This window comes from Leiobunum rupestre, chromosome 10 (genome assembly GCF_980474605.1).
Source record: "Leiobunum rupestre chromosome 10, qqLeiRupe1.1.hap1, whole genome shotgun sequence".
NCBI classification, from domain to species: Eukaryota; Metazoa; Arthropoda; class Arachnida; order Opiliones; family Sclerosomatidae; genus Leiobunum; species Leiobunum rupestre.
Genome location: NC_143393.1, coordinates 48,183,133 through 48,207,471, shown reverse-complemented (window position 1 = coordinate 48,207,471; position 24,339 = coordinate 48,183,133). Strand labels below are relative to the sequence as shown.

The following is a 24,339-nucleotide window of genomic DNA, read 5'->3' as shown; positions in this document are numbered from 1 at the left end:
GGAAGGCCCCCGACGGTGGGGGAATTACACCACGAGAGAGAGAGAGAGAGAGAACCGCGAGGAGGACAGAGGTCGTAACGGGCAAAATTCCACATAAAGTAAGTCTCGCATTATAATTTTAATATCTGTCCCTTGATAGCAGTACTATTTAAAAGAATAAACACCGTTTTTCAGTTCAAAGAACTGATTTCTGTATAATTTATAGTTTTCTTTACTAGGCGTTTCGATATTTACGCGACACTTCAACTTCAAAAATAGAGGAAGCTAGGGGTATCATTCTCTTAACATGATTTCTAGGGATCGAGACTCAAACTCGAGCTCAAACTTTACTAGGATATCGAAGGAATGCTTCGCTACGGTTAGTGATTTCGACCCAGGAGAAGGAGGAGTTTAAGGAAAGTTTCTACGTTACGATTGACTTCAAAGGATGGTTTTCTTCCGGAGGGATTCGGTCACTTCGGTGTCTTAAAGATATGGGTATCTCCAACGACTTCGGATTGGATGGTACCAGATGAAGCATTGTCTTGATGGGGTGATCTCGCTGTCGATTTGGTTGATTCGTGGGAAATCCTCTTCACTTCACTTTCTCTCTCGGACAGTCTTACACGAAAGGTTCCTTAATTCGGCTTTCACTAGATCAACCAAAGTTCCGATGGACAAATTTGCATCTTTTGGGCTATTTAATTGTGCTTAGCATCTTTTATTTATCTTGGGGGCAACTTGCGGAGTGGAGTCCGAATTTAACATTTCCGGGGAAGGTTCTTCCCGTTCTTGGGGCGATCTCGTACTCTTTTTACTTAACTAGCATTATTCCAGTCAGAATTGGAATGAAACAATTGGAATTGCCTAATTTGACTTCGGTCTCTCGGTTTTGTTCTCCATCTATTTGGGGAGGCTGGAAAAGTGGGGTGCCGGAAGCGTAGGCTTGGGTGCACTAGTTACTTGTGGTTGTGGTCTCTGATGACGTGGAAATGCAAGTTTTTGATTGGCTGGAGGTGATCTCAATCCGTTCAAGTGGCAAAGACTCTCTATTGGGCTTTCGCAGTCTCTCTTTTATCTGGGGTGTGTGGATGACAAACGGAAAATGTATCCCTCGTTCTGTGAATCTGGGCTCGTAAAGTTTCCATCAAGGGGGTAATGTTTGGGCACTTCTTCCTTTCGTGAACCTGCGCTGGGGTTGAGTTTCGTGGTGCAATCGACCTTTTTTGTGGTTTTTCTTGACTATATGTTTGTTTGGCTGGCGCCAATTTGACTTGATTCGGGGAGGTGTGATTTCACAAAAGAAATTCAGGTTAGTTTTTATCATTTCACAAATGTATAAGTGATAATATTAAAGTTATTACAAATAATTTTTAGTAGATATGGGAGTTGTAATAAGAAGACTGAAACTGAGTGCAGTAGCAAGTTTAAAACTTGGAGAAAGCAGCAGTGAAATATCTGGCGGAACCTTCCAGATTATGTTATCCTCCGTCGGCGATATCCTGGATTCGCCGGAAAAACTTTTTATTTCTCATATTTGTGCGGTTTCCCAAGAGTTACCCGTAAAAGATATTACTCATAAAACGTTTTCAATGCATACCAAGAAATGGGATAAAATATAAAACTCAATTGTCTATCTCCCCCTTAAATGGACAGTGTTTTACGTATTTTCATTATAATCTCAGTGTATAATAAATCGTACGGCAAAAATACGATCTTACGAGAATATACGATACAAAGTATGATCCGTGTAAAAACTGTTTTCTATGAGCGGAAACCTTTATATATCTTGAAATATTGCATGTTTAGCATAGGTTATCTCCCAGATTCCAGACTCCCACTTCCATATACGCCCTTGCGGTTTGTTGGGGGCAGTGTGTCAGAATTTATAGCCCGGTGTACCTAGTAACAGAGACCATACCACTGGAGGCCTATCATCATAGTGCCCTACGCCAGCGTCCACCTACCCCGGACAGGTGACAAATCCAGCATGGGTAGCAGTACCCTACTACTGATGGCCGCACCTTTGACGCAAGCCACTCAACCCAGCAGAAGGTGCAACAATGGGTGGATCAATCCCCACTTCGCACACAGCAGTGGGATTAAGAATGGATGCTGTAGCAACTCCAGTCGACACCCTACCTACACAGGTAAGGAGTCAAACCCTTTGGAGAGAGCTCCTAAAGGGGAACGATGAACACACAGCAGTCCAAGTAACCCGGCACAGCCGGCACCGGAGATCCCGGTGTTGTTCCAAAAGGCCGGGAAACTGGACCGCCGTGCCCGCATATGGAGGCCCGCCGCCCCACAGCAGGCTACCCAATCCGCCGAGGCGGCCAGTTTGCACGGACCCTCTCCGTTAGCCTGAGCCGAAGCTCAGTATCCAGCCCAAACCTGACCGAAGTCGGAGGTGGAGATAGGACCATTTGATCGAAGCTAACATCTCCCAGTGCGCCACCACCCTTATGGGTTACAAGAGCCGGACCCCGACTCCCCGGTAAAGCCACCAGTTATTGCACACTCCGACCCATTTAGGGCCGGTTTGTTGGGGGCGTGATAATGGTCGCCACGAATTGGAAATATTAACAAAATATTTTCTCACATGTTTTTTCGTACATAAAAATGAGCTAAATTATACGCCATAATAGGTTTAACAAACTGGTTTTTTTATCTTTAAATATCTTTTGGGCTTAAGTGACTGGTTTTCAGCTGTACGATCCTTCTTAATCTAGTACGATCCAAATTGAAACTCGGTACGATAATCCAGCGCTTCGAATCTGGCAACCCTGGAAATCTTTCCCAAAATTACGAACAACAGACGAAACGCCAAAACATTGGTCGGCCTTATCGCAAAATTCAACTAATGTAAACCTAGCTACGTATTTGTGCCGAATGGTTATGGTTGAAGAACATTTATGGCCTGAAATTCTAGTACAATCTATATTTCTAAGTCGAGAGATGAATTTCCGACGCCATCTCAATGATCTCATTCAATTCCGCGTGACTTTAGTCCCGAACATACCGACACTGTCGTTGTATCCCTCGCTTTTAAATTTAGCCACCTACGAGAGAAAAGTCGCCGGGACGACGTGTTTGGGATTCCAGTCTTGGAAAATTTTGGATCGTCGTACTACGCCTGAGGTAGAGAAACTTACGAAACGACGAACGGTAGTCCCCCAGGCGCAAAGTTACCCAAAATAACTGTTTATAATTATAGTGTTTGCGCCTGCCCTCGAAGACCAATCAAATTCCGACAGAGTCATATTTTTGGGAAGAGAACAAAAGAAAAAAAGTAAGTTTGGAACTTGTTGGAAACAAAACTTTAGCAAGTCAAAACCCCGAACTCTCTCGGCAGTCGGCACGTTTTAGTTATAAAGTTAAGCCTAGGTTAAGGAGCCTAGGCGAAGATTGCTATATCCGAGGGGTCGGACGTACATAGACCCAAATCCCGTAAAATTTTATTTTTTATAAAAATCCCAAAAGCCAAAATCCAAGAATTTCTTTCCCATATACTTAATATGGAAAATCCATTAAAGGAAATTCAGTAATTATTAAAAATCAAAAAAATTCCCTAGCCCAAAATGCAAACATGGTTTCAAAATTACTCTAGGGCCACTAGCTTACAATATTACTCTAGGGCCACTAGGTTACAATATTATTCTAGGGCCACTAGGTCACAAGATTATAAATGAGCCCACAAAAAAATTTTAAATGACGTAACATTATTATGGTCGTCTTGATCAAGGGCGTTTTAACCCCCCCCCCTGAAATTTATCGAGCGCGCGAGTAACTGGCTTTTAGGTCTATAAGGGTGTGCAAAGTTTATCCCCCCGAAATTTAATCATGGATACGCCCTTGTCCTTGTTGCAAGTAACTTATACAAGTTGTGGCTCTGACGCATTACTTCCCCTCAGTGGCGTAGCTAGGAAAATTCGGCCCCAATACAAGATAAGAAAATGGGCCCCTGTGACATGTCAATTTTTGTGCGTTCCAATGTACGCGATTGGCCTATTTCCGTCACTGGCTTCCAATATCGTGATAATATCATCACGGTAATACTCTCTTTAAAAATATACATGTATACGGCGTTGTTTCGTGAGACAGCCGATCGGACAGTCGACTAAGTGAAAGTTTATAGGCCCCATTACTGGGGTGTGCCCCAATGCACCGCATTGGCTGCATTGGCGTATTTACGCCACTGCTTCCCCTTACACCTAAAATTCTGGGCAATCGATGCTCTACTTTTTTGATGGCTGTTAATTGAGTACGGAATTTTTCGAGACACTGTCACATAGAACCAACAAACACAGCACCCCACACAAGGAGAACGCAACCCGCTAAAAGTCGTGCATTTTCTCATGTACAGTTTTCATTGGTTAGACGCTTTAGCGAATGCTGCCGTCGGAAGGGGAAAATTCGGAAATTGTTTTTATGTAGCTAATTCGTCATGAAATACGTAGAAGTTCAGTTCAGTTTATACTTATAAACAGGGTGCCTCGTAGAATTTACCCTTATGTCCAGGGCTTTTCGTAGTAAAACGTCATCGAACGCCAATGTTACTTTAGAGAAAGGCATATTGTCTTCCCCCGTTCCGTAAAACGTTCAGCGAAAAGGCTCGTCCAATGAAATTTTTACACAACACTGCGTTAGCGTGTTTAAAGGCTAGATGGGTTCTCCTTGTGTGGGGTGCTGTGTTTGTGGCTCCTAGCTGTCACCAATGGGAACAAAATGGACGCAGTACACTCAGCAAAAATAATTTTAGAAATCCTGATTCGCGAACGTTTTTCCGATGTAAATGTTTGCTGCAAAATTTGTCAGCTAAATATTATTTTATGGGATTGAGTGTATTAGATTAGATTAGGAGAAGGTGCATATTACCCATTCCAATAAAGTTAAATTAAGTCAATTTGCCTAATTAAATTAACAAGCAAATGTAGAATGTTGAGCCAAGGCTTAAAAGTATAATTTTTGGATTGGGCAACGGGATTAATGGTGCATGGAGGAAAGATACAGAGAGCTAACTTAAAACAAGTGGGTGCTTTAGTGTACCTGAATGTTTGATAGATGTTGTTTTCGGAAGCTCGTCGAACTTACTCGTTAATGTATTAGGTTCGATTGGTTGAGATTTCCGAAACTTACGAATGAGGACTAAAAAACTGCTTCATATTTGCAACGGGGCACGTGCCGTCTCGAATTTAACACTTTGATCCAACTTGACCGTCTTACGGCCGTGTCTTAGCGTAAAATTGTAAACGTTACGATAAACACCTTTTCGATTAAACCAAAGTAAGTTAAAATATGAAAAGATACATACCCATATTATTTTTATCAACAGAGACTATAGTAAAATAAGTATTATTTAAATAGCTACGAGTAATTTTCTTCGCCGGTTAAACTGAGAAATCGCCGGAGCTTCTCGTCGGGTGATCAAATTTAAATATTTAAGCTACGATAGGGAGAGATACCTTACGGGTTTTTGGTGTAATACGGAAAAACATTGGAGGGGTTTTCTTTGAGCCACCCAAAGAATCACCAAAGCGGAGCCTACGTTATTACCTTTTAATACGCTTCGTTTTGGTAAAATTAAAAATACCAGATCGGCGGCCCAACCTCCTCTCGGCCAGTAGCGGCGCTAAGGTTTTTTCACAGGTGGGCTAATTATTTTGTGGCCCCTAAGAATTTTGTGGCCCTTGTAATAACCTAACAGTTTCTAAGCGATTAAAAAGTGTTTGGTCTGAAGACCGAAATAAAATACACAGCGATCAAGCTAGCCAATTTCTTAAAGATCAGCAAAAAAATGGTGAGTGAAACATTTTCAAAACATATCGTAGATAGGTAAAAACCGTAAAATAACCTCCATTTTATTATAATTTTACATAGAAACTGGAAAAAGTGGCAACGTGTGGTCAATGATTACGTATCGTCTCGCTCTAGCAGTGTATCTCAGAAGCCCTTCCGCTTATCGAGCATTGAAAGGTTTTCACATATTGCAACTTCCCTGCGAAGATTCCCCTAAAGACTTAACAAGGGCTAGACTCCAAAGACCTGGAATAAGATACGACTACTTAGATGACCAAAAACACCGCTATGAAGAAATTCAAGCTGAACAAGTCAAGAAAGGCCTCCTAAAACCACTAGGCGAAGTTATTCTAATTTTTTATGAAGTACATTGAATATCAAAAGTGGTTTGGAATTCGAAGAGTAACGAATTAACAGGGTTTGCCTTACGTCCTGAAGAATGTAGATCTTTGGTTGACGTGTATAACATGGTCGAAAATGAAAACCCGACTCCTACTGATTACATCTTGAAGTTTCTTTGGCGGGATATTTCATACAAATTTGATGTTAAGGACCTTACTTCCCATCAAGTGGACCAATCAAATACACAACTCTGTACCAGATTGCCCTTGATGTTTTGGATTCCTTCAATAGCTATGGTTTTAAGAAAAGAGCCTTGGTTTGTGCCCAGTAGCGGCGCCAGCAATAGGCCGGGGTAGGCCTAAGCTTACTTGGAATTTTTGGTAGGGGCCTCCAAAAGTCGTCTTAAGGGGCCTCAAAAATTTAATATATGCGCCTCCAAATTTTTTAATATAAAAAAGTTATGTAATTTGTTTGCGAAATAATTTATTTATTTATTTATTAATTTTCCAATATTAAATGCTAGTGATTGGCTTAACGACACTGCTGTTTTTATTCATTTCAAAGGTACGAGTAACTTTTCTTTGACAATAGTTTATTTTTTAGTTTTAATTTTCGCGAGCGCTACTATAAAGAAATTGTATCTTTAATTTTATCTTTACAAATTAATGGTTCTTAAACTTACTTCACTTAGTGTACGTACGTACATTCATTTTCGTAAAGTTTTAAGTTCTGACCTAATTTATGTACATGCGAAGTACTGAAGGAATGAATGTAAATTGATAGACTGGGATTCAGTGGTAGAAATAAGTAAATAACCACTTATTTATTAAGTGTTATCGGTACACAAAAAAGGATCAACACACACTCAGTTTTTAGTAATGTTTAAATTCATAATTAACTCTAATTTTTCGTCGCGTACCCATTTTAACCAAAATTTTCACCACTTGCTTCAAAAAAATTAAATAATCCACGTGGATGGATTTGAAAAAATTGTGGTGGGGGGGGGGCTCCATAATTTTGGTGGGGCCTCCAAATGGTTGGCCTACCTCCCCAAAAATCCTGGCGCCGCTACTGTTTGTGCCGGGGCCAGCTCTAATTTGACGTTGATCAAGTTCACACTAAAATTACACTCAAAATGAAGATGGACGTAGGAACCAAAATATAACAGCGTCCTTGCTGGCCCTTGCATCAGTTGACTTGGGTCATATGTCCGTCACATGAACTTAAAAGCATGGTAGCCGCGCTCTATTCGTCTCGACCTCTTGGAACAAAGGGTTTTACATTGCATCAATTGACTTCGGTCATATGTCCGTCCCATGAACTTAAAAGCATGGTAGCCGCGCTCTATTCGTCTCGACCTCTTGGAACAAAGGGTTTTACATTGCATCAATTGACTTGGGTCATATGTCCGTCACATGAACTTAAAAGCATGGTAGCCGCGCTCTATTCATCTCGACCTCTTGGAACAAAGGGTTTTACATTATGCGGAGTAGAAGTTTGGTTGGAACGCAATCAAGCAAGTGTACGATGAAGATTTAAAAAGGTCTAACAACGGTGACGCGAAGAGAGTGCGTAACCCGCATAAACGTTACGTCGAAAGGGATAGTTGGACCCATCTTAATGTCCTTCCGTCCAAAATTATGCAACAAGAAGAAATGCTAGTTGCTATCTATGAAATAGCAAACCCAACAACTGCACAGAGAAGAACTGTTGCTGTCTAGAGAATATTTGCTCAACTGCTCAAGAAATGCTATTATGAAAATAGATGTTTATGGACAAAACACGACGATTATCGGCGGTGATACATCGCCGTGGCAGATTCCCAGCTTAAGAGAGTTAATAGAAAACCTAGAACCATTCAAAGAAGAAAATGTAAAAAAAAAGTTAGTTCTTAAAATTTTTTTTCCATATTTTTAAAATGATTGGAACACTATTTAATTGAATTACAAAATTGCTTTAATCACATAAAATGAGTTTCACTTTTTACCACAAAATAGGACTACACAAAGAACTAATTTAGGATTTTATCTAAATTAGGTTTTGACACCTGGATAATACAAAATATTGCATTGAAAACATTGCATTTCCTTGACACAAATATCACAATAAAATTCAATTATCACAGTGACAATTTATATTTTATGAAGAATAAATCGTCAGTATATTGTATATATTTAAAACTTTTTCAATTCTTACAGAGAAAATTGTCTGACCGGTTTCGTAGAGCTTAGTCCTTCATCTTCGGAGGACTAAGCTCTACGAAACCGGTTAGACAATTTTATTCGTAAATATTGAAAAAGTTTTAAATATATCCATCACATATAGCAAATGTACACTTATCACCTAAGCCTTAGTAATGATTTAGTCAAGAAAAGTTAACTTCTTAGGAAAAATTAAACATGACCCTTTAGAAGTTTAAAGTAGTGAAGTGTGGTGTCTACTTTGTACTTCTTTGGCTGCAAAATTTCGGAGGCGCTTTTTACCTCTATATTACACTTCGGGCTTCTTACTATTTGTTTCTTGGTTTGTAATATGGGGCTTAAATTTACACTATCTGGAAAGGTAACATTTGAGCTAGATTTAACTTTTTTTTGAGATTCATTATTTCTGATAACTTTTCATTTTTTTAAATTTTAACAAGATTTAAGTAATTTGGTTTTAGGTTTGGATTTAATGTTATCATGACTAGTTTTAGGTTTGAATTTAATGTTATCATGACTAGTTTTAGGTTTGGATGTAATGTTAGCGTTAATAGTTTTAGGTTTGAAGTTAATGTCATAATTAGTTTTAGTTTTAGGATTTAAAATAGCTTTCGGGGTAACGTTAGGGTTTTGAGGTTTCAACTTCTTAATAGGAGCAGCTCTTAGTTTTGTTTTTTCCATCAGTCCTAGTTTGTCCCGCAGTAGAAATCCTCCCTTTGGAACTTTTTCAGAATATGACGCAAATATGAAATCGTTGAACCTTGCATTGACCATTTTCGATATGAGCATTTGGTAGAATGACAAGCAGTAAGGATTTCCATGACTTAAATATTTAGCGATGTTAAGAAATATCTCTTCCAGTTCCTTGTCTTTCTTTATTATTGGACATAAAATCTATAAATTTGAATTGGCAATTAATATTAAATTACATCGGTGGGGTTTAGGCCCATAAACTTACGGCAGCTATTCTTGGTCCTAGTTCTCTCAACGTCTCCTTTCGCATTTCTTCTTATTGGAGTTTTAAGAACCAAAGATTACAGCAAAGCCAAAACTACTCTAAACTGATGATTTAGTTAGAAGTCATAACACATTAATTAAAATAACAAACGTTTATTAATTAAAACATATTAAGAGTGAAACTGTACTGATAATGACACACAATAAACGCCATAAGTGGATATATATGTATATATATATATATATATATATATATATATATATATTGTTTACTATTTTTTAACCTAGTATATATATATATATATATATATATATATATATACTAGGTTAAAAAATAGTAAACAAAGATTAGCAACAATTAAAAAGAATATCTTATTTACATTTAAGTAAACATTTTAATCTGTTAAAAAACGAAACGGGAAAAAGCCGATAACGTTTCTTATCTTCAACACTTCATTAATCCTTTTATCGACCATTATCAAAAAACGAATAAAAAATCTTCTTCAGGAAAAACAGAAATCCCTTGTCTTTCAACGGTAGACTGCGGGGAAGGAATTCTTTCTTCTCTGATTGACTCGTAGATAGGCAACGAACTAGTAATAAATGGTTTCTGGCCTCATGAAGGCGATTAGACTTCTTCAGCATTAAAAAAATTTTCACTACAGAATGTATTCTTTTTAAAGAAGCGCCTCCCAACTGTAACATGCGTGAATCCACAATATTGTCAGTGACATAAGATAACTCAGGTTGACTAGTTGCAATTTTAGGCTGGGTTTGTTTACATTGTCTGTCCAAAGCCTCGATATAAGTGCATTAAAAACTCCCATGGCAATTGTGATTATTAATAAGGAGAATTTTTCCAGTTTGGTCTATAAATAATAAATTGAAACCGTTAGATATGTTTGTATTTAAGCAAGATAAAAAATACATATATTTACCATGGATAAACTCTCATTTGCTATTTCCAAAGAATGTAGCCACATATCACTCATCAACGAACTTCTTTCAAATATTTCTGAGCCTACATTAACTATATCTTCACACTCACTCTCGTGTAAATAAACGCTTGTTTCAATATCTTCTATTATAAGTTCCCTCCATAAAGCCCGGAGATTTAAATTATTAACTTCAGAATCCTTTTTTTCCTTGTAACTCTGTCCAAACAGCGAAATACATTCTCGCCAAAAGCAAAGTGCAATAGAATTGAAAAACGTTTCAGGTACAATATCAATATCAAAGCAAAGTCTTGTCGTTTCACGTCAACTTATCAAAATATCTTTATATCCATTTAAATCTAGGAACTTTTTTTAACTGACTTAGTATATCTTCTTTAATTTATCGAAGTTGTCTCGCACTATTTTCAATAATTTCTTTAGATTTCTTCTTTTTTTTCACACGCCGAACATTCCCATCACAGAGACCCTCCATTTTAAAATTCCCAAATAAATAAATCGCTAGTGTGCTTAAAGTTAGCCACGCCTTTCAAAAGCTACGAAGTCGTCGAGGACGTTGGGAGAATTCGCCTCTCTCAAAGTTCTTGAGGCCTAAATTAGTTCTTGGTACGTGTGATAAAGTTATGTTAGGCTTAATTCATTAAATTTTTTAAGTTTAGAGAAACTGACCATAACTGTCCCACGATCCCTACCGAACATTTTTGGTTTCCGCCGAATGAATTAGAGTAATTCCAGGTCAAATCAACCAGGTCCAAACCACTTAAGTTTCAGATTTTGATGAAATTTGGCAAAGGGGTGGGGTTAAGTATAAATTGAACCCCTGTAAAGGGAAAATGGCCAAAAAAAAATTGGGCTAGTTATGAGGCAAACAAAAATTTGGCTACTTTTCCGAAATCTCTTGCACTTAATCCAAAAAATGGCTCTAACTTTGGTTCTTTTAATTAAAGGGAAAGACCACAGTATCTCGTTTCAAATAAATTTTGAAAAAAAAGTGTTTTGAATTTTTTTTTGGAAATTTCCAATTTTCAAATCGGTCGCTCGTTGATACCCAAAATACCTTATTTCAATTTTTTTTTACTTTAATTGACTAACCTGGTGCTGATACATACTGTGTATAATTATTTTATTGGACTTTTGACGAAGTTACACGCAATTTACTAAACCCCCCCACTACCAATTCTGACCATTTTAATTTTTTTAAATTTCAGATTGTTATTTGTCTTAATCAAAATTGCTATATAGTTACCAATTTTGACCATTTGGAAATTCTCAGATTTTCTAGAACGTATTGTTCATTTTACAGAACTGGAACAAATTACGTCGACCACGGGCTGCCCGCAATATTCAGTTGGTTTTGCGCTTGTTGCAGCCCACTTCCACGGGCTAGTAGGCCCACTTTGAAGCTCTCTGGCGCTTTTTTAACTCATCGTAGGAAAATGGGAAAAAACAGGCATACTTCTCAACCTCTCCCCCTACAACTCCTTAACATTTTTGCATAACTTTTGAAACACCCTGTATTATTTGAATCTGACAAGCCAAAAGGTTGACTCTTTTAAACACTGCGCCATATTTATAGTCAATTTTGCTTCAGAAAACGGATTTGGGTTATTTTAAGAAATATATAATTGCTTTGCACTTTTAAAAATATCTATCCTAAGCCTAATTATTCTGTTTGTTGTATTTCAATACCGGCGACAGCTACTGGTACGGTATCATGACATCGTGGTGGGAGAGAAAAAACCTGACTGTATGGCCTGAGGATCTCAAAAAAATCCTAGAGACGAGAGACTTCTCAAATGTACTGCAAATAGGTAGGGTCAATAAATTATATATTCATACGCTTGGAACTTCTAAGATCAATTGGCACCGTGCTGCGAAAGCGGGATGAGAAACGGGCGTGGCTTAAACTACGTTTAATGCAAGTCGTCACGCGTCGTTTCAAATTCGTTGGCTGGCTGCCGTCGCTAAGAAACCACGCCGAGGGAAGAAAATGGAGGAAGATCACTCGAAAAATTGATTGACCAGAAAATGAATGTAAGAAACCCTGATTAGTTCTCACACGGAAATTGTCCCGTCCTTCTGGAAACTGATCTGGCTCCGTGTAAAATAAAGTATTTTGATGGTTAAAAAAGAGCAGAGGAAGTTAGTGAGCTTTTATTCGAGACAAGGCTTAATGTCGATTAGGAGCCGAGTCTAGATTAACACGTAGCGAGCGAAATGCCTGTTGCAAACCACGCCCTTTTCTATGAGAATCATCATAGCCAACCGTGGTCTATGTTATACATTCCAAGTGTATACATATACAGGGTTTTTTGTTCGGAAAAGTGATTTTTTTAAGAAAATACTTAATGAAGAAATTTGAAATTTTTATGGTTAAGTAAAGACATCGGGGGACACTGATTAGTTAATTAGAAGTTAAATTTCATCTTTTTCTGAAAATAGTTTCACACTTTTATAAAAAATATTTTTTTCAGCTCTAAGTGCTAGATTAATTTTGTCAATTGGGAATTTGTAGAGCATCATAAGAAACCTACGAATAACTTTGGTTCGATGGACCTATTTTTCACTGAAAAACGCGACTGGAAACATTGACAAGTTCGGCAAGCCAAAATAAACTTGTTTGATCTGGGAAAGAGATAGTCGCGCACATAATTACGAAAGTATAGCTTACTCATCTAAAATTTCAATCGTTATGTTTGTTGCGAACGTTTTACCATTTAAAACCCTTGAAACATCTAATTGGACATAAACGGCTTTAAGTTCACGTACATTTTTATATTTAAATGGAAGTAACTTTTTTATTAACATCATCTAGATCGTCAATCTTTCGAATTATGGTTCGTTATTCAATAGCGGTGCGGAGCGTACCATACCGTACCGAAATTGATGCCCTGTACTTTGGAGAAGGTGGCCGAAGTCCAAGAAGGGTGTGCGAGATTTTTCAAGTGTGACATCCAATCTGAAGGCCGTCACTTAATACAGTAAAGCGAGCTGTCATCAGTGACTTTCAACAGTTTGGTAGAACCTAGGTTTCGTGGATTGGGCAGCCTAATTTTGACTTTGAGAACACTGTTCTTGAATATTTTGCTGCATACCGTCGAAGAAGTTGCGCGACCACGAATGCCGATTTAGGTTACAGTATATTGGATATTTTGCGCAAATAAAGGTACCATCCATAAGCTTCACCAAGGACTGATTGATGAGGATTTTCAAAGACGTGACGACTTCTGCAACTGGCTGCTCAATGCGTACGTGCACGACGATCCCCAATTCCCGAGTGATGTTCTCTACACCGACGAATGTTCTTTTTCTAAAGATGGATCTTTCAACCATCAAAATAATCACCTATGGCAGGACGTAAACCCTCTTGGGATTCGATCATCATCACTAAGTTCAGTTCCAGCGCTTAAATGTTTTGGTTGGACTTTTAGGAAATGGTTTGATTGGTTGAGTGTTATTGCCTCAAAATCTCAACGGCCAGAGCTATTGGCGAGTTTACAGAACGAGCTTGCAGATGCAATCGACGACCTCCTTTTGGCTGAATTTGGCACCCCACCACATGATCACAGATAGGTGACTGAATTCCTGAACAACGAGTCTCCTCACAGATGGATCGGAAGCAGAGGTGGGCAAAAAATGTGAGTGCTCTTTTTGTAAAATCATCTCGATACGAGCGAGCACTTCAATTACGAAAATCAGTTGACCTGGTTCAGCGAGAAAGAGAAATTGAGCAAGCTCAGGGTGAACGCCGAATTGTTCGCTTAGTCGGTGATTGTTCACGGCGTGGTGAGAGAGATCGACTGATCGACGCGCTAGCCTGCTTAATTTTAAGCGCCCGCGTCGGCTAGCGGTGGGATATTTCGTGCTCTAGGAAGCACTGACGGTGGGCAGAGTGAGATCGAGCTAAGAGAGGCAGTAGTTGGTTCACATTGAAATTTCTCATCCCGATGAGCGACGGGGTAGTCGGTTTCTGGGAATAGTTGATTTTTATGAAATAAAACGGGGTCTTGCCCGACTTGTTAACACGTTGCTCTTACGTCACAAGAGCCAGCTTTATTAGTGTATTCTTCGCACGGGCGATTTGCACGTACGTTAAACGACCTGTATTCCTCGCGACTGTAACTCGCGATCGTAGACTTGTACAAGTTGGAGACTGTGACGTAAGAGGCACATTTTTACAAGAAGGCCACGTTACTTTATAAAAAGAACTATTCTCTCACAGGGCGGTCAGAATTTTTTTTTAAATTATATTTATTAGTCGATTTGTTTTATAAAATGTTTTTGACAAATCGAAAAGGCTTCTTAGTAGGGAGACTCTGGAGGGTATACGAATGACAGGTAAAATACGCTTTCTAATAATTCAAACCAATCATTTCTATTTACAAAAATATATTCAAATTATTTCAATATACTCATTTATCGAAATTGTCAAGTTTTTGCGGCACCCAAAGTATTTACGTTATCACATTCTTCGACAGTTGACTTATTGAGATACAAGCTTTGTATTAGTGGTGATTTTTAAGTATGATGCATTGAAAAAAGTGATAAACTATACACCCTAAGCTTAGGAAATAATTAATTCCACATCAAGCACCCACTCTGCCCGAAGTAAGGCCTTTCAGAGGACTTCCAGCTGATAAAACTTCAGTTACGCCCCTAAACGCGGATTTTTCGGTTGCCTCAGGAGTCAAGCAGAATTATCAATTTCCCAATTAGCAGTAAGAAGTTATTAGAATGTATACTCGTTCATAATGATAGATGAAACAAGAATTCACCTTAAATTAATCAAGAACCAAGGATAATATTTGCGAAGCTTGGAGCCGCTGATAATCCTTTGCAAGACTCAGCGTCATAAATACTTACAATTACTGTTTTATTTCTTCCAACATATGTGACCTGATTCAAGTGAGAAGCGTTAGCCAGAATACTTTTTAAATGTTCTTTCAAAAATGTTTTATTACACCCTATACCTGTGGAAGAAAAAGTGCTCTCAGTTAATTCTTGGTCAGTTTCAAATTTAATTACATTAGAAACAAAACTATATTTACCTGATTGAATCTTTTGTTGCCTTAGTAGGCTTTTTTTGAAATTTTTAGCTTAAAATAACTGCGATCACTTTAAATATGATTCATGTCTCGCTTAATGTTAATAAATTATTCCTTACTAAAAGCATGGGCTGACTTGGGATTGTTGTTATAAAGGATCCTTGTTATAAATCCATATGGGGCTGCTTCTTATGGCGGTGGAGCGAGGGCGCTACAAAGCTGTTTTACCAGGATCAAAACTTTTTTCCCCTTTACGGGCGGGCAGCAAGAAACGCCATTCATTTCGTATCCTCTCTTGTATTATCCTGGCCCGATCTGACACCCCTAGACCTGAAATTGCCTGTCAAGAAGTAACGCCAGAAAGGATAGAGCGTGCGTTTGATGATATGATTGTCCGAGCTCAAGCTTGCGTTGCAGTCGATGGCGGTATAATAGTTGATTTTATAAAATAAAAAGTGGTCTTGCCCAACTTGTTAAAATGTTGCTCTTACGTCACAAGAACCAGCTTTATTAGTGTATTCCTCGCACGAGCGATTTGCACGCTCTCTAGAAAAAGCTATATTCCTCGCGACTGTAGCGCGCGCTCGTAGGCTTGTCAAAGTAAGAGACTGTGACGTAAGAGCAACATTTCAACAAGAAGGCCACGTTAGTTTATAAAAAGAACTATTGAACCCACTTTATAAACCATTATTTAGCGTGTTTGAAATAAATAATTGTATTTAATAAAACCCGAATACTGTTTTTGAACGTGCAAATTATTCTGCGTGTGTGGCATTTACATTTTATTAAACGTAGTACAGTTATTCCTTAATTGGATGTTCCCCTGCGTTTCCCTATCTTTTCTATCTCTTTCCCGGATCAAACTAATTTATTTTGGTTTGCCCAACTTTTAAATTTTTGGAAAATAGGTCTTTTTCCATCGAACCAAATAAGGTATTCTTAGGTTTCAGATGATGCTCTACAAATTCTCAATTGACAAAATTGATCTAGCAACTAGTGGTAAAAAAGTAATCTTTCCAAAAGTATGAAACCATTTTCAGAAAACGATGAAATTTCATCAATGTCCTCCAGTGTATTTACTGAACAATAAAAATTTCAAATTTCTACCTTAAGTAGTTTTCGTAAAAAATCACTTATCCGAACAAAAATACCCTGTATAGTTTCCTGGTAAGATTTAAAACAAAGATGAATAATAATTTTAATTTTTTCAGACGATATGAACTTGGTATTCCCCAATATCTATTTGGGCAATGAGTAAGTATGATCATAAGTTAATAATTATATTTCATATAAGTGTGTTAGTTTCAATATCTTGCGCGTGTTACATTTTTACTTATAAAGGAGACGACCCGAGGTGATAATCACCGATTTTGTTCAAACTCGGGTATAATGTACAACTCTATGTAACTTGAAAAACCTGCAAAGGAAAAGTTGCGACGGGCTTTCGTTTTGCCATGGCAACCGAAAACGTTTTTGACAACATCATTTGGAAATTTTTCCATTGGAAATAACATGGGAATCTGAAGGATTTTTAACTTTTTCAAAAATTTCAAAAACCGGAAAAATACATTAAAATTGATTAAAATTTTTTAATTTCATCAAGTTTAAATGCAATTTGGTCAATTGGGGGACCCTTAAAATCCTTCAGATTCCCATGTTATTTTCATTGGAAATAATTCCAAATCAAGTTGTCAAAAACGTTTTCGGTTGCCATGGCAAAACGAAAGCCCATCGCAACTTTTCCCTTGCAGGTTTTTCAAGTTACATGGAGGTGTACATTATACCCGACTTTGAACAAAATCGGTGATTATTACGTCGGGTCGTCTCCTTGTTAGTGGTGTTTGTACAATGACAACACATTTTTGGTGATTTTCAGACTAATTAATTTTTCTCTCGTTGCTATAATTTGCATTTTCAATTAACATAGCTAACACAGCGACCAACGCTAGAAGTATCTTATAGTTTTGAACTAATTAACGAAAAGGGCTGTTCCGATGCCACTTATATTTACCTTGCAAGCGCGCATCCCTCTATCGGGAAAATTAGACGTAATTCGCATGTGCGAAGGTATCACAAGGAGCGGCCATGTTTGAAAATGGCTACGCCACCTTGAAGCTCTTAACTATTTTACTGTTTTAATTTTGTATTAATTAGTATACGCCGTCTTTGTATCGATGTAATTTCTTGATTCTTTGTAATCCAGGCGAGCGGCGAAAAATAAGAACCGTCTGCAGAGTTGCGGAGTGACCCACGTTCTGAATATGGCCGAAGGGCGCACTTTGGGACAGGTCAACACCACGAAACACTATTATGAAAGTCACCAGATGACGTATCTGGGGATAGAAGCTTACGACACTGACGGATACAGCATCAACAAATTCTTCGATCAGACTATCAACTTCATGACAGACGCCATTAGCGGGAACGGTAGGCCTATGCGTATCAGAAATAACCATAACATAAGTGTATAATATTGTTACATAAAAGTGACACTTCGTATTCTTCACATACAGAAGCTATACTGAGAGCTATTCACGAGACAGACTGCATTACGGGCTTCGTCGCGTTTTGCATCCGCTTGCTAACGCGTCACACGTAGCCTTGGACAGCGCCTCGCTAGGGGGAGATTTTCTTCTCGTGATGACGTCACTTAGTTACTAGCTCTCAGTAAAATATTACCCAAAGTGACAAATTTATGGAACAATATTCTAGACTTATGCCATAAGTAACATCATTACGTATAAATCGTTTTTCAGCGCTAATAGAAGTTCTTAAACTGCTGAAGTTTCATTTTCTAAGGACACGATTTGCTATTAAGAAACTCAAAGAATCTGCTTAAAAGTTTATAAGCTTCTCCCGTTGGGCACTTCGTGGCTTTATGTAAACTGAATAACTTCAAAACAAAGAAATAGTAGTCTTAAGGCACTTTAACACGAGCCACGGCCGTCTCGAGCGAAGCAGATCTCGAGACGGCCGTGCACGAGCAAACATTTTTGACCAACTATGTTGGTACTCGGTGAGGATAGTTTTTGACTTTTGTTCGCAAGCTCCAAGAAATGTTGTAAAGATTTTGCGCGTAAGCCGGCCATTTATCGTTATAATGGTATATAATTTTAATATTATAATTTAGTTTACTCAAAGGGATGTGTACGAAAAGTATTTGATTTCAATTTTTGGAGCTAAACGGCGTTCAGAAAAACCTAGTTCTTCAAAATTTGCTCAATAAAAGTATTTGTGTGGCCAACACGCTGTGAAAATATTTTCTCCATTCTGTAAACATCAGTTTTTCATATTTTGTATAAAATATGATTATGAAATTATTGATACAAACGAAGCACGGTTCCAAATAGTTATTTAAAAAGTTCACAATTTTTAATAACGATTTAATTATTTCACAGGAAAATCTACAGTTTTATTTTAAACGGAATTAATTATGCGTAAATGATTGGAGGTTGTTCGAATAATCACGTTTGAAAAGGTCATTGTTTAAGAATTTAATGTTTTTCAGGGAAATATGTTTCAACATTACAAGCCTATAATAATGCCACATAAGTTGGTCAATTAGTCTAAATAATTTGTAATAGCCGAGTCCTAGCTTTGTGTGGAGTTACGTAGAATTAACTAATCTGCTCTTGGTGCGAACCTATGCTTAAATATAGTCAGCCTTATGGATAATGCAGCACTTGCACTAGCACTCGGAACGGCTCACCGCAGATAAATTCTAAAATAACCAACGTATTGACATTTCAAACATTCAAACTTGCCGCATTTCAAATTATTATTTTAATTAATATATTAAATTAAAATAAATAAGATTATTTCAACGTCCCCCAGTGATGAGGACTTTCCTGCGTTTGGGGTTCATTTTTGGAAGTCCATTTCACTGAAACGAAACACTTTAGGACCCATACATGTGCATTAAACAAATGTTCTTAAATCATTGGAACCCATTGAACACGTTCCTGAATTTTTGATATACTTATCCGTAACGCCCTGTGTATGAAGGCATTAAATGTTTAGCGCCTCTAACGGTCTTAATCCGACCATGATTTTGGTTCGGCTGGCGGGGGCTCACCATTGAAAAAAAATTAAAAAATTTGTACGTATGATCATACGTTTTGGGGGGGAAAGTGCCACTGGTAAGTACGGGGAAGGGAAGGTAGCACGATGACGTCAAAAGGTAATAAAAGAAACCACGCTAAGGCGGCACCAGTTGGCCAATGATGGTCGTTGATATATCACTGTAAGATCAGTGTAGGAAATTGAGAGGCAGTAAGATGAGCCAAGCTTAGGGGGAAGCTAAGGGATGCTATGGTCTATCATAAAGGGCCCCCAAATTCTACCAAGGGGGCCCAAAAAATTATCGAAATTGTTTGGGGTTACCTTTTAAATTCCTTAATATGCTATTGAAAATGATTTCTGGGAGCGTAGAAATTAAAGTAATTTAATTGCAGTGTCAAGAGGGGTTAGGTTTATAAGCGAAATCAGTGGAGAGAAGATGAGTTCTAGTCTAAAATTCGAGAAAGAGAAATGAGATGTAGTGAGAGTTAATGCATCATAGTAGAAAGTGCCCATCTCTCCTTCTAAGTGTTTAACTAGGAATATCCGGGGCACTTCCTTGGCGTTACGCAATTCAAATAGATTTAAAATATTTAAGACTTTTAGTATTTCATGTGAAATCATCTGAGGCAAATAAGAAAAATAATAATAATAAAACGGAAAGAAACGCATGATTTTACAAAAATATTACTTTATCGGGGTGTAAGGAACCCAAAATAAATAAGTGCTGAAGTGAATTGTAATAGGCCTTTCTATAAAGTAACACTGGCTTTATTGTTTTGATGTTGGTGCTGCGTCACGGGTGACGCATCGGTGACGTTTTACTACGAAACGCCCTGGACATAGGATAAATTCGACGAGGCAGCATGTTTTTAAGCATAAACTGAACTGAACTTCTACGTATTTCGTGACGAATGAGCTACATAAAAACAAGTTCCGCAAGCGTAGCTTATTTTATTGAAAGGCCTTTTGTATTATACTCAATGACCTAGTATTAAGGCGAAGCGCTAGGTATACCCCTGGTGTGTACCTTCGGCGACGCCACGTTAGAGTAGCCAATGAAAGTCAGAAAAAAATGCGACGAAAGGGTCTTAGAGTTTTATTATGTAGATAATAATGATTGCACTGTAAAATTTGATGAACCCGATATCTTGTATAAAGAAGGTAATATTTTAAAACTTCGGTTCATAGAGGCCGTTTATATTAATAATTCTAAAAATAAACTTATGAACTTAAATAAAGTTTACGAAGAAGCGAAGGCGGTAATTGATAATAAAGTTTTATTACCAAAAAACAAAATTATACATTTCTGTGATAATGTTTACTGAATTTTGACTATGTAATTTAATTTTTTTTTCTATTTGTGAAATGTTTTGTAATGAGATATATAATTGTTATGCGGTTGATTATTGAGTTTCATTGCTTCGACAAAGACCACGTATTTACTGTGGGTTCTTTACACCCCAATAAAATAATATTTTTGTAAAACCATGAGTTTCTTTCCGTATTATAATTTTTCTTATTAAATAACCATGATCAAACTAAGTTTTAATATTTATCCATGGCAAAAGTTAACGGGGCTCGAAACCCGGTGCCATTGCAGGTGTCTCAATCGCTCAAAGCCAGTACTGTCAAATCCAAAAAGGTAAGCGGCTCTTGCCAGAAAAATAAGCATCTTACAAACGAATGATCAAAGGCAATCGCTAGACTTCTTGCACGGGCTTACTATTACAACGAGGCAAAGAGTGCGTACTAAGCTTAACGACCTAACTCTGAAGTTCAGTAAAAATGTGTGGTCATTCCAGAAATGTCTCGCAGTGAAATTTCAACAAGATACGGACCTAAAACTATAGCTTGTGTTATTGGCGTTTCAGGAAACGTCTTGGTTCATTGCCGGGTGGGAATGAGCCGATCGGCGACCATCGTCTTGGCTTACATGATGACGAAGCACCGGATTCCAATCCGGAAAGCCATTGAAGTGGTCAAACGGGAACGATATATCTTCCCCAACGACGGATTCCTGCTGCAGTTGTGCGCCCTGAACGATGATCTGGCTCTGCGCGACACCTAACGGATATATTTGTTACCATTTGTGGGGAAACGTAACCTTCCAAGGTTTACCACAAAATCTCAAAGAACAAATTAAATGTTAAAGACAAAATTGTAATATTTTCAATAGTATTAACATACATCTAAATAATGTATAATCATGTACATAAATTCAAATTAAAATAAAATGCATCTAATAAAGCCTTCGATAAATTCCCTTGCAGCCACTGAGAGATGATAGATTGATTCCGCTTCGCTCAATTAATCATTTTACGCAAAGACAAATTGCAGACGATACCGGTGACAGCCGAGCTATTGAAATTCCCGTAGGGTTTTGCTGGGGTTTTTTCATTTGGGATTTTAAACGTTTTGACATAATTACTGAATTATAATCGTATAAATATTACTTTTTACCTCTCCGAGGGGACTTTGTACCCTAGGAGGGGTTATACAACCACCGTGTCAGTCTGTCTGTCTGTGGGTCTGTCTGTCAGGCCTGCGAACGCGTTCGCATTTTCGGGGCAAAGGGTAATCATTGCGTACGCAGTTTCTCGAAGGGTTGGCAAAACCACCGTGTGACGGTGAGCGTTAACGGATTGCTTTGCGGTTAGGTTGGGTTTCGTTGGTCTTTTTTCGTCAACGCTCACCGTCGCGACAGTTTTAACTCAGATTGATTGGATATTTCGTTATTGTAAGGTTTATGTGTAGGTTGTGAATGTTGAGTTCGCGTTGTGATGGTTGTGGGTGTTGAGTTTGTTGTGAATGTTGTGGGTGTGAAGTTGGTTGTGGTACGAAGGTTGTGGATGTTGGGTCTGTTGTGTTTGTATGGGCGTTTTTTCTCCAACTTCTGCTTAATGACTTTGGGACGGACCGAGTGCTGAGTGTTATGCAACCGCTCAACGTCCAATTGCAGGGTTTCCACCAGTTGTACACGGTATTCGTTTTAGTATCAAGTTGCGATTTTTTGGCGCCGGCCGGGAATCGAACCCGGGTCTGCCTCGTGCGAGAGATGTACTCTAACCACTCAGCCACAAACGCTTATTAATTTACGGTGTTTTTCTAAAAAACAGCTTTGGCGAATGTCCTTTACAAAGTTATAACGTTAGGTACTATAATTTATTCGACATCATTTTAAATATTTATAAATTAAATTAATCTTATATTTAATTAAATATTTATAAATTATATTAATCTTATATTTAATTAAATATTTATAGATTATATTAATCTTATATTTAATTAAATATTTATAGATTATATTAATCTTATATTTAATTAAATATTTATAGATTATAGTAATCTTATATTTAATTAAATATTTATAGATTATATTAATCTTATATTTAATTAAATATTTTGGTATTTTAATGTAAAATTTGATCATGATCAGGAATTGAAACAATGCGGATAGTTCACCGCCGAGCCATTGACTTCCTTAGGGAAAATATTAAAGTAAAGGAACAATTATGATAAGGCGGGTTTTTTACTAAATAGATTAATTAATACAATATCTGTATATATTGTTTATTGAACTTTGTTTGTTTATTCTTTGGTATGGTTTTTTGTTTTGTTTTAAATTTTTGTTAAATTCTTAACAAAATTTCGTTAAAACACAAAAAGTAGTTCATTGTTACCTTTTAATATCGCTTAGAAAAAGGATAATTATTCAAAACTCCCGCGGAAACTATATCAAAGTAATAATATAGCGTAATTCTGGTTGCCATTTTATTTTCTAATCACTCGCCCACAACATTACAGTTCTGGCAATCCCGAATCAAATAAATTTTCGATATAACGGCGACGGGAAATAATTCTCGTAAATTTATCGCGCGGCCTTAGGGAATATTCTTTTAACAAAATTTCGATAAACTATCGTTTAATTAAAATCGGCACGATTCCGTTAAAATTATAAACCAAAAAGCGAACGGTCGTTATAATACCCTCTGTAGATATTTCTTTCATTAAAATTTTAAATTTGCTTCGTATTATATTTAACTGATAAACTTGTTCTGTGCATTGTTATAGTACGTCTAACTCACTGTTGTAACTACTTAACTTATGATATTCTGAATAAATTAAATTTGGTCGTTTCGTCTCAATTATTTTAAATGAAATAAAATTTTTATACCGGGCGGGATTGAACCGGGATTAAGTTTTTAGTAAATAACTTTGAAATGCGGAAATATCTTTAAGGGTCGTCTCGATAAATTAATACCACTAGGGACAATTCTTCAGAGGAGAGGTATATTTTGGCTTGCCAACTTGTATTATTCGTTTTAAATACAAAGTTATACGGATAAGAGTACCGAATGTTTTATATTGTATTGAAGTAATGAAGACCTTTTTTTTGCTCCACCACCTAGTGTCGCAGCTTTGCGGCATTTTAAGAACTATTTCGTAGCCCAACTCTTTTTGAGCATTATCAAAACTTTCACTCCTAATAACTGAATTGCTTTGGAAAGTATAGATCGCTTGAACTAGTCCGAGTAATTCCCTAACCGCGACTATATTGGAGCAGCATTCAACCAAAGATAATCTAGACTACGTACCCTAGATTGGAAATGCGGCGAGATTCCTACGGGCTCCCGTCTAACCATGTGATTCCCTAGTTGCGGGGGGCAATGTAATAGCGTGGGGGTAAAAAGTCTGAAAAATTAAGTTCGGTTCAGTCTAAACAAAAAAAATTGGGACTGGAGGACGAGGCCCGAGGGTTCGACCAAAGTTTGATTTGAAGCGTAAATTTTCTTTATTTTACTGATTGGATTTCAAAGGTATTTGTTTTAAGTTACATTAACCAGATATAATATTAAACTAAGGTTTATTTTATTTTATCAAGGTGTAAACTAAATATGGGAAAATTTTGCCAATTCAAGAGTTGTAAGAACTATCACAAATCATATTTAATCATAAGTTGGGTTAAATTGTAGCGAAGTTTATTAATACGTTGGTGCCTTC

General features: G+C 37.4%; 1 protein-coding gene across 1 annotated transcript; it reads left to right on the top strand.

The window, feature by feature from the left end:
* The first annotated feature begins 3,047 nt into the window (after nucleotides 1-3,047).
* On the top strand, nucleotides 3,048-21,604 carry LOC149926087 (dual specificity protein phosphatase 3-like). The gene is made up of 6 exons (XM_090160194.1): nucleotides 3,048-3,120; nucleotides 3,197-3,271; nucleotides 11,930-12,042; nucleotides 16,488-16,530; nucleotides 17,480-17,703; nucleotides 21,210-21,604. The coding sequence occupies exons 3-6, from the start codon at nucleotides 11,946-11,948 to the stop codon at nucleotides 21,404-21,406; spliced, it is 561 nt and encodes a 186-aa protein (XP_090016320.1). The 5' UTR covers nucleotides 3,048-3,120; nucleotides 3,197-3,271; nucleotides 11,930-11,945; the 3' UTR covers nucleotides 21,407-21,604.
* Nucleotides 21,605-24,339: the final 2,735 nt, after the last annotated feature.

Bases quoted from the DNA above. Each gene is read 5' to 3' on its own strand.
- LOC149926087 (XM_090160194.1), top strand. From the start codon at position 11,946: ATGACATCGTGGTGGGAGAGAAAAAACCTGACTGTATGGCCTGAGGAT. The intron at 16,531-17,479 runs GTAAGTATGATC...TTTGTAATCCAG, and splicing joins AATATCTATTTGGGCAATGA to GCGAGCGGCGAAAAATAAGA. The intron at 17,704-21,209 runs GTAGGCCTATGC...TTGGCGTTTCAG, and splicing joins AGACGCCATTAGCGGGAACG to GAAACGTCTTGGTTCATTGC.